The 10,877-nt window shown below is 33.9% G+C and overlaps 1 protein-coding gene across 1 annotated transcript; it reads right to left on the bottom strand.

The window, feature by feature from the left end:
* Positions 1-2,824: 2,824 nt before the first annotated feature.
* Positions 2,825-7,391, bottom strand: LOC147557646 (cell number regulator 6-like). Its single transcript, XM_086658627.1, has 4 exons — positions 6,856-7,391; positions 6,554-6,668; positions 5,134-5,399; positions 2,825-3,338 (listed from the first exon to the last, which is right to left on the bottom strand). Exons 1-4 carry the CDS (start codon positions 6,964-6,966, stop codon positions 3,078-3,080), a joined length of 753 nt encoding a protein of 250 aa, XP_086514753.1. The 5' UTR covers positions 6,967-7,391; the 3' UTR covers positions 2,825-3,077.
* Between the last annotated feature and the right edge of the window lie 3,486 nt (positions 7,392-10,877).

Below are 10,877 nucleotides of genomic sequence, written 5' to 3'. Positions count from 1 at the left end.
GTTTAAATTTCTCTCTCCAATCTCAATAAATTTCGTTCTTTTTTCCAGATTTATTTCTTATCTCTTTCCAATCTCAACAAATTTCTTCATTATTGGTAGTTATTCTTGAATTTGTACAAGGAAATTTTCTTGTGTACCGAGAATTATTTAGTGTACTGGTCATTTTTTGGATATGTACTACACATTTTTTTTACTGGGAATTTTTTTGTGTACCGGGAATTGTTCTGTGTGCTGCCCATTTGGTTATGTACTAGACATTTATGTTCTGAAAATTTTCTTGTGTACAGGGAATTGTTCTGTGTACAAGCCATTTGGTTATGTACTGGGAATTTTCTTGTGCACCGGGAATTGTTCCGTGTACTGGCCATTTGGTTTAGTACTATACACTTTTGAACTGGGAATTTTCTTCTGTACCGGGAATGGTTCTGTACTGCCCATTTGGTTATGTACTTTGATGTTTTTAGAGGTGAAGAAGATAAAATGTGAAACAAATAAGAATGATGAAGAAGAAAAATAAGAACATAAAACTTTTAGAGAGAGAAAGACAGAAAACTTTGATGTTTTTAGAGATTGAAAGAGATGAATAAGATAAAATGTGAAACAAAATAAGAATGATGCACATCCAAAAATAAGAACATAAAATTTTTAGAGAGAGAAAGAACTGAAAGTTTATGTTCTTAGAGATTGAAAGAGATGAAGAAGATAAAATGAGAAACAAAATAAGAATGATGAAGAAGATTTTTGGATGTATAAATTGGAGGATATATTGCCTCAGTCTGAAGGAATGGTATCCTTCCGAAGGAGTGTCCTTCGACCAAGGTTGCAATGCGTAAGATTTGGCGAATAGGATCTTAATACCTTACTCGGAAGATCATTAGTCCGGTCCAATTAGGGGTCGTAATGCTTAGCTAGAAGCCAACTACGATCGTCGGATAACTTCGGTAATCCGCGGCTAACATAGACCGGATCCTACAAAGGTTACACATAAGAGTAATGATTTGAACGGAGAGAATTGACTAGAAAGAGAATGGCAAATAAGTGGATTGGATCCATTATTGGTAAGTCCAATTAGTTCGGAGAAGTCCGAAGAGAGATAAACATGTCCGGGCCCGAAAGGGAGGCCTGGAAAGGCTTTAGGTGGGCCGGCCATGTGATGGCCGACCAAGGCAAGGGGCCGACCGTTACATGGCCGGTTAGGCCCTAAGTGGGCCGGTCAAGGAAGCCCATAATGGGCTATGTTGGCCTGCCACTCAAGGAAACCCTAAAGAGGGTAATTTTGGAAGTTACCTTGTAATTAGGTTTTAGGAATCCTAGTTTGGGTCTAATACCTTTTCTAGGGATTTCTATATATACCTAATTAGACAACCTAAAGAGGAGAGCCTCTAAGAGAACTTCTGAGAAGTGGAAAAGAATTCTCAAGAGGAGAAATTCACAGCAACTGAAAGAGTTTCAGAATATATATCTCAGAGAGAGAGAAAAAAGGAGTTTTCTCAAGTATCTGGTCAGGAAGAAGGAGTTCTTCATCTCAACCTTCAAGAAGGTCCTAGCTGACTGAAAGGAGGGAGTTCAAGTTATATACTCGGTGTCTCAAGTAGAGGAGCTACACTTGGAGCTCTTATCTTCCGAATACTGGTCCGGATTTAGTTCGTGGGAAAGCGATTAAGAGGTAATCTTCTTTCCATTCTAGTTCATTGATATGTTCATGTATAGATCCTGGAAACTAGTGTTAAACATAGAGATGTTTGAGATTCCGCTAGCAACACTAGACAATTAGGTGTATTAGATACCCCTATAACCCTTCGTAAATAAGAAGAAAGAAGGAGTTGAAACAAATATAATGGGCGGGATCCAAAAAAATTGTCTGAAATTTCGTCAAAAAATGGCGCCATTTTTTAATTTTCAAAAAATCTGAATGTTTCTCTGACAGTACGTCATATACGGGGAATTAATTAGTTCGTCGTCATCTGTCAGATTGTCAGAAAACACGGAAATTTCCCGTGAAAGGGTAAAAGAGGGATAAATAAAATAAAAACCAGAAAGTGTGAGCTGTTCTGACAATTTGGACTGGGTCCTCGTTTTTGTTTTGGACTGAGGGTAATGCTTATTTACCCTCCATTTCTTGAGCCTCTCACTCAAAAATCTTTTTTCCAACAAAGATGAAACTCACACAAAGAAAGTGGATATTTGATGGAGAGTGAATTTTCAACTTCTCGTCTTCTCTCAACCCAGGAAATCTCTTTCTCCTTCTCCAACAATAATAAAATTTTGTTATCTAATGACCTGAAATATAATTAAAACTAAACTTCCATAACTAGTAATTGTGGGTTCAATGTGAAAATTGTTATGGATTAAATTATAAGAAATTTTTTAGGTCAAAACTAAATGTTTGTGAACAATGTGGATATCATTTGAAAATTAGTAGTTCAGATAGAATCGAACTTTTGATTGATCCGGGCACTTGGGATCCTATGGATTTAGATTAATGTTTAAGCACTTTTATTAGAAAAAAAAAAACTTGCTTCTTTGTTTACTGTTTAAAAGATTTGGCCTAACTCACCAATTTCTTTTATATTTTAGTCTTAATCAAAGTCCTTTACGCTGTATATCTTCTTGAGAAAACATTTTAACAAGTGCGTGGAGAATTGGTAATAAGCTCAGGTTTTAGAAAAATGGCTCTTGTCAACCTTGCGAAGGAATTTGGGACTACATGAACTCTGAACTTCAAAATTCCTATGTGCTAGACCGAGCTCTAAACACTCGCGGATCATCTTTAGTGACAAAGTTGGATTCCAAATGCTGCAATATACGTTACTATAACATCAAGTGAAAAAAACATGTATATTCCTAGAAGTAACTTTGTCATCAAAACAAAACAAGGTTTTGGGTATAAAGGAAGAGATATGAGAGGTTGGTGTCTGTTTCTTTTAGCTCTCTTCTTTAAGCTATACTCAATCTAGTCCATAATATGCATATAGTCTGCCTAAGAAAATTTCAAACAATCATCCATATCGAAATAATTAAAAAAGGTATAGTCCTGACTCCTCTTAAATTTCATACATATAGATGTCACAGTCGTCCTACAAAGGTTGAATCTCCAAACTAGTACTTGTGCTAGTATTTTCCACTCCTTTGCCATTTGCTGAGGTAGTTGTTGGAGATTCGGTGGTGGTGCTGGTGGTGCTGTTGCCTGCATTCATCTCTTGGACAGGAGGAGGGTTGATGATGGTCATGGGCATTATGACATTATCGGAAAGACGTCCCTTCATTTCCCTGTGTTCTTGACATAATGCACACCAATGCATACAACAATGCACCATACATGGATCACAAGGTGAATTCTGCAGTAATTATCAAGACAGTAAAAAAAAATCAGAATCAAGATTCACAGTTATGATAATCGAATAAAAATAGCAAATAAACAGCACTAGATCATTTAGTATATGCAAGGACCAAGTTTGATCATCTCTTCATATTACCTGTTAGTTTGACAGGGCATTACATGTTAAGTTAATAATCTAGAAGTTGAGAGAGGGAGAGAGGGAGAGAGAGAGAGAGATCAATTGCGGTTTTGCCTCTTATTCCACGTATCACTAATATCATCAGACCTTAATGTCCAAACTTATAATCGTCATCAGTCATCACGTTGATAGCATATGTCGAACCAGGAATGAGCATGGTCTCGATGCCTACTGATGTAGTGTCGCAGAAGACGCGGGATGCACTAATTATGGGCTAAGATTGTCAACCATAAGCGATGGGAACAATGTTCCCAAAGGAAGGGATCCCATGAAACTTTAGGATACATGACAAAGATGACGCATGCCAAGAATCACACTTCCGACCCTAAACCCGCCCTATTAGTATTTGTTTGTTATTATGCATTCAGTTTTATTGCACATAAGAATAAGAGATTCATCATACAATTTAGTGGTATTTATAGACTTATTGTCATTCGTATTTATTTTCAATTACTTTTACATTAATCAGTGCCAAAAAAAATTTGTCGTTCAAAAAAGTTGTAGCTAAAAAAATTTAAACTTCTACACACTACTGAATGCAAAATTTAACTAGTTTTAGAAAATGGGATGGGAAATCCAAAACTAAGCAATAAAAGCATGAATTAAGTCAACAGAAGAACAACTTGGCAACATTTCAAACACATTTATTGACCATTTTCATCTACTAGCCTAATTAGGAGTCCTTGTGGGACTTGAAATCTGGATTCTGTCCTACACACTGACATTTTATTTCAAAACCTAAATAAGCTAAAGAACTGAAGTGACCAAAATACCCCTCTTAACACCTCCAGGGACCAGTAAGCCAATACTTGGATAGCGGACTGCTTGTAGCTCTTGGATAAAAGTAAAATATGGTGGCTTCGACCTTAGTTCTAGCTAATGTCAAAAATCATGGCTTGTATAGCAAAATAAAATAACGAAAAAAAATGATGATCTTAAGTTAAAACCATTGGATCTTTTTGCACCCAAAACAAGCATGCAGTCAACTGAGGTACAACTTAATTTCACTAGAAAATAGCACAAGTAATACTTAACAAACGTATGATAAAACGTAGATGTTCGAAGTACTGGAAATTGGCGAATTGGCCCCTGAATCTCTTTTATGCAAACAAGAATGACCAAACCGAGCTACCATTCAACGTTCTTATTAGAACTAAATTACTAGTAACAAAAGTAAATGTTTTTAAGAGCCCATGGTACATTGTAATATATCCTTCAATTCTTACTAGAAGTAATTACACAAGTAAATGTTTTTTAAGAACCTAACACTTGCTACACCGAAGGCTAGTCTACTAAGGGGTCTGACCCGCTTTAAGTTACTTATGCCTAGTGTAGAAAGATTCCATTCACAAATATATATTCCAACTAGAAACAGCAAAGCTCCTTTGCACACGGTCCTTGTCCTGAATCAAGTTATTAATTGGTTGCAATTGATACTCAAAAATTTTGAAACTACACCACCTAGATAGATTTAGCAATGTAGCTAGTTTGTTCGCAAAACCACATTCATAGTTTCACACAAAACTCTTGATAGGTATGTGGTGCTTGAGGAAACTGACAGCATGTTCAAGACCTAATGATGTGAATAGAAGTGTTATAAAAGGATCAGAATTACCTTGAGATGGTATTTTTTCTGTAAAGATTGTCGAAAGAGACCAGTATAGATGCCACACATCCACCAAGCGAACATCAAACTCTCACAAATCAGAAATGAAGTCCTCGGATCAATACCATGAAAAGCTGCTGTTGCTGCTGCAAGCGCAATACCACCTTCGACAAAAATAGCATGGCAAGTGCATGCCCTGGTCCAAGGGATATCTTCCCTCAAGCTCTCAACATTACGCCCAAACAAGACACATGGGCAAAACAATCCAGTCCAGCCTGTAGAAAACCAAAAGGATTTTGGTGTAAGTGATGAAATAAAGAAATAAATACTAACATACTTGGGAGTTGGGACATTTGGCGGGATACAAGAAAACTGATTATAAATATAATGATTCTAAAACACATTATACCATTTCCAATAATACTTTGAATACGATTAGCCATACTATCGATATGATTTCAATAATACTTGTCAGGTAAGACTCAAACAAGTATAAAATTGTTCATATATATGGGTATTTCTGAATATCTGACTCGGATTATTTACAACAGCCAAACTGTGGTTCAGGACCAGTATCTCAGCGTAAGTTATGGAATTTCTGATGTTGCATTCTTTCGAAGTGCAAAACACGAGCACATATAATTTTCCAAATCAACCACGTTTTTTGATAATAAATTTAACTTTTCTCCTCATTGGTGAAGAAGACATCAAGGAAATTCTATTGATCCAACACAAAGATAATAATGCATGGTATTGTCCAATTCAAAGGAACACAAGGAATTTCTTTCAATTACAAAATGAGTAACTGTAGAGGGACTGCCTACTATTTCTTGCATTCCCATCAATTGGATTTCTTTTTCTTGAAATCATTCATTACGATTGCAATCCTTTTCCTTATTAATAACTTTCAGTATTTCTTTACTACTGATGAATGGATATTAAACAGTGTTAAGTTTGTGGTCATCCAACTCAAAATCAATTGGCAATGAGGGGAGAGGACCTAGACATTATACTTTTTGTTGCTAAATCAGACTTCTCCCATGTGGGACTATTCTCACAAACCGAATGAGGTTTTATCCCACCGAAATCCTGGCTACTTCGGCCATTAGAGTTTCCAAGTAAACCCCTGTCAATGGTAACACACACATGCTATAAATCACAAGTGGAAGTCTTTTCTCTTTGAGTCTTAAGTCTTAAGTATTAAGAAGCTGTTATGAATCTATCTTGCCCTAGTCCTCCTTAATAGTTAAGTAAAAGATCACAACCTCGGATCTAAAACATTAGTAAGAAAATTAGGGCATTCTGTCTCTGCTAATTTCATGGATAGATATATGCAAAGAACTAATACATAAAGAACACAAAATCACTCAAACAACAAAGTGCAATGTGGTATAAATCAAAAGTTCAGAGATGAAAGAAGAATTCTTACAACTCTCTGTATCTTCAGCACAACCAAAGATACCAGTGGTCCAAGCTTCATCTGAAGGAGGCTCATAACTTTCAGGAAGAGGCTGTCCACATTCGTTACATCTGTGAACAATCAACTGATCCATCCACAAATTTATAACACAAAATCAAAATTCATCAAATCATCAAGAAAATTTAAAGTATTCCAGATCTGAATCTTGATTATAAAACAGAAATTTACTCAATTATGATCGCGGTAGAAGAAAAAAGAACCCTAAAATGAATTTGAGTGTTTAAAGAAAAGAAAATTTGAGAGGAAAATACCTGAGGAACTTGAATAGGTTGATTAAGTTCGCCAGGACGAATATCTTCTTCAGGTGAATCATGAACCTTGTTCAGTTTTACGTATCGTGATTGAACATTCCCGTCCGCCATTAGATCCACAAAACAGCAACGCCCTTGTAAGAAAAACAAGACTCACTCTCTCTCTCTACTCCCTTTCTCTCTCTAGAACTAATCCTGGTGACATTTTACCTGTCTATGTACATAACGAGGAAGACTAGTATTTTCATTAATACCGCAAAAGTACCGTAGGTATTCCGATTTTATGATCTAACGATTAAGGATGACTGATGTATAGTTCGTGCAGTATATGAAACCGTTGGATTAGAATGGACAATATTGGTTCGGTAAAATAACGGTACGAAGTGATATCAGTGCAATTTTCTAACGAAGACTTTAGAGATGCGAAGTGGTTTGCGACTTCAAAGTTGGACGTCGAAGTTCCTTGACGTGTGATCAAATGTGACGTGATTTATGTCAAGAGTCACAAATAGGAGCAACCCAACCAAAAAAAATCTTCACCATCTTCTTTAAGAGGTTTGAATGGGAAAGTCAAACAAAGATTGTCAATTCCTTCGACATCTTCACGAAAGCAACCTCCTGATCATAGAGACACTCGTTCTGCTTCTCTCTCCAAGGCTAAGGGGGGGGGGGGGGGGGGGGGTAGGGGATCAAGACATTGGGGGACATTTTCATGTCCCCCAATGTCCGTGTTATTCGTTGGGGACATTTGAAATGTCCCCAAATGTCCGTGTTATTGGTTGGGGACATTTTAAATGTCCCGAAATGTCTCCAAATGTCCGTGTTATTGGTTGGGGACATTTTAAATGTCCCGAAATGTCCGTGTTATTCGTTTGGGACACGAATTTGGGGACATTTCAAGACAAATTAGTTTTGAGGACATTTGGAGACATTTTAGTGTAAATTTGGAGAGCTTTTGGAGAGAAAATGTCTCTCAAAATATGGAAGACATTGAGGAAACTTGGGGACATTTCAGTGAGGAAGATAATAAAAATAATTATTATTATCAAATTAGATTAAAAATAATAAATAACATATAAAATATTATCATATTACTGAATTATACTATTATATTATTATAATATTATTATAATAAGATAATATTATTATATTATTATAATATTATCTTATTATTATATTACTATATTATATTATTATTATATTCTCTTATTATATTACTATATTATTATATTATATTATATTATGTTATAATATTATTATTATATTATAGTAAAAATGATATTATTATCATTACTATATTGTGCTATTATTATATTATTATAATATTATCTTATTATTATATTACTATATCGTTGTATTATTATTGTAATATATTATATTATTATTATATTATTATTATATTATGTTATTTTATTATATAATTATTATATTAATGTCCACAGATATCCACCAATTGTCCATCAATGTCCTCAGATGTCCACGGATGTCTACAAAAGTCTAAAATTATATTTTTGAAATATGAGTACAAATATATTATTTCATATGACAATATTAAAATAATAAATGTCTACCAATTGTCCTTCAATGTCCTCGGATATCCACAGATGTCCACAAATATCGAAAAATATATTTTTGAAATATGAGTACAAATATATTATCATATATTTCATATGGTTAGACAATATTAAAATAATAAATATCTACCAATTGTCATTCAATGATGAGATAATAATAATAATAATAATAATAACAATAATAATAACAATAATAATAATAATAATAGTAATAATAATAATAATAATAATAATAATAATTATAATAATAATAACAATAATAATAATAATAATAGTAATAACAATAATAATAATAATAATAATAATAATAATAATAATAATAATAATAATAATAATAATAATAATAATAATAATAATAATAATAATGTCCACTACACATTTTGTCCATGGATTCAGTATGTTGAAATGTCCCCGGAACAATTTGTCCGTGAACCAAATTCTTGAAATGTCTCCAAGACATTTTGTCTATGAATCAAATGTCTTGAAATGTCCATAAAGACATTTTGTCTACGAATCAAATGTCTTGAAATGTCCATAAAGACATTTTGTCTACAGACAAATGTCCCGAAATGTCTTGAAATGTCCACGGAACATTTTGTCTCTAATTGTCCCCTAATGTCCCCCAATGTCTTGATCCACTACCCCCCCCCCCCCCCCCCCCCCTAAGTGTTCCGAAGAAGAATCTGAGTCATTCAAGATGAGTTTTGTAATCTTCGTGGGAACGAGTTCTTCTGTGAAGTTGATGATGAGTTCATTCAAGATGAATTTAACCTTTGTGGTTTAAGCAGTCAAGTTCCATATCATGATTATGCCCTTGATTTGATATTGGACGTTAAATCTTCTCATGATTACTCGCAAAAGATGAACAGTAGAACATGATTGTGATTACGGTGATGGCGTGGTGATGGGGGTTCTGGGATTTAGTGTGGGCAGTTTTTCTATGAGGGTGGTGGTTTTCCGGTGATGGCGGCGGTTTTCTGGTGACGGTTTCTGGTTAAGGCGACGGTTTTCCGGTGGCGGTTCTTCCAGTAACGGTGGCGGTTTCCAGTGACGACGGCGGTTTCCGATGACAACGGCGGAGGTTCTTCCATTTATTTTGTCGTCCTTTGAGTTTATTGGTATTATTAGTATAATAATTTCGTTATTGTCAGACCTTTAGGGTCTCCTTTCACGGATCTTTAGGATCCTTTTGCCATACCTTTAGGGTCTCTTTTCTCGGATATTTAAGATCCCTTGTGTCTGTGTCTAGTCCAATTTCTTTCCCTTCATGAGGCACTTTGCATTTAAAGGTATGTAACTCTCATGAAGTCTTCAGATGAGAGAAATAACAATTATCATCCTCGTATCATTGTGATTTTATCACTTATTTATGGATTGTTTCCCTTGGATTCAAAAAAAAAAAAAAAAAAAATCATTGAGTTCTGATAAATTAATATTCTGGTTCCTAAATGACACTATCGAGATCCTCGTCTAAAACAAATTTCTAACGGAAAATTTTAAAGTTATTAAAGGGGTATCTTTTAGATGAGTATTTTTGTTTTTAATATTAAATGGATAATTGAGATTATTAAGAGAAATCTCAAATATTGAGTTTCTTATTAAGACATCTTAAAATTAAATGTTGTTAAAATCTATTGAACCTACGATTTTGGACTTAAAACTCATCCTCCGTATCATCTTAAGATCCATATTAAATTCTCCGTGTAAAGTTTTTTTTTTTTTTTTTGTAAAACTAAAAAAATTGTAAGTGGCATTTACAAATGTGAACTATCCACTAGTCCCACTATTCCAAATTACCCAAGTTACTTTTGTTCGTAAGTTTTGCAAATGACATTCTACAAAATTTGCAAACCATAATTTTGCAAAAAATATATATATGAAAACTCTTAGAAACGCATTTATGCGAAAAAAAAACAAAGATAGAGGGTCAAGAATTTTTTGTAAACATTTGCAAATTTTACAAATAATATTTGCCAAAATTGGAGCAGTTCGTATAAATGAAAAATCAATTTAAATTTCTAATAAACACTTGTTCATAAAGTTTGCAAATGGTGTTTGATATGATTGTAGCTTATCAACATCGGATATATGCATATTCGTATCTGATAAGCTATCGGTATATGATAATTATCCGACATATATTATATATCAATATTCGACTTCGATAATATTAATATCCGATATTTGTAACAAAAATAAAAAATCTATATTTTAAGTTGTTAACCATTAGATTTACATAATAAATCTCAACCATTGATTTTATACATTGTTATTAATAAAATTTATATTCTTATTATTTTATATATTACTTATAATTATCGGATGCGGATATTTGTCGGATAAGATATTGGTATACCTGTATCCGATAAGCAAATAGATAAAGAATATCTGAATTCGATACTGAAATTTCAGATTTTTTTAAAAATCGATGGGATGTCGAACGTTCGA

This window comes from Eschscholzia californica, unplaced genomic scaffold (genome assembly GCF_041429995.1).
Source record: "Eschscholzia californica isolate CP2 unplaced genomic scaffold, dmEscCali1.0.p SCAF_2, whole genome shotgun sequence".
NCBI classification, from domain to species: Eukaryota; Viridiplantae; Streptophyta; class Magnoliopsida; order Ranunculales; family Papaveraceae; genus Eschscholzia; species Eschscholzia californica.
This window is presented reverse-complemented; position numbering and strand designations above follow the sequence as displayed.

Excerpts from the sequence above, each read along its gene's own strand:
- LOC147557646 (XM_086658627.1), bottom strand. The coding sequence starts at position 6,966 with ATGGCGGACGGGAATGTTCAATCACGATACGTAAAACTGAACAAGGTT. Across the intron at positions 6,669-6,855 it reads AACCTATTCAAGTTCCTCAG|TTGATTGTTCACAGATGTAA; the intron begins GTATTTTCCTCT and ends TGGATGGATCAG. Across the intron at positions 3,339-5,133 it reads AGAAAAAATACCATCTCAAG|AATTCACCTTGTGATCCATG; the intron begins GTAATTCTGATC and ends TAATTACTGCAG.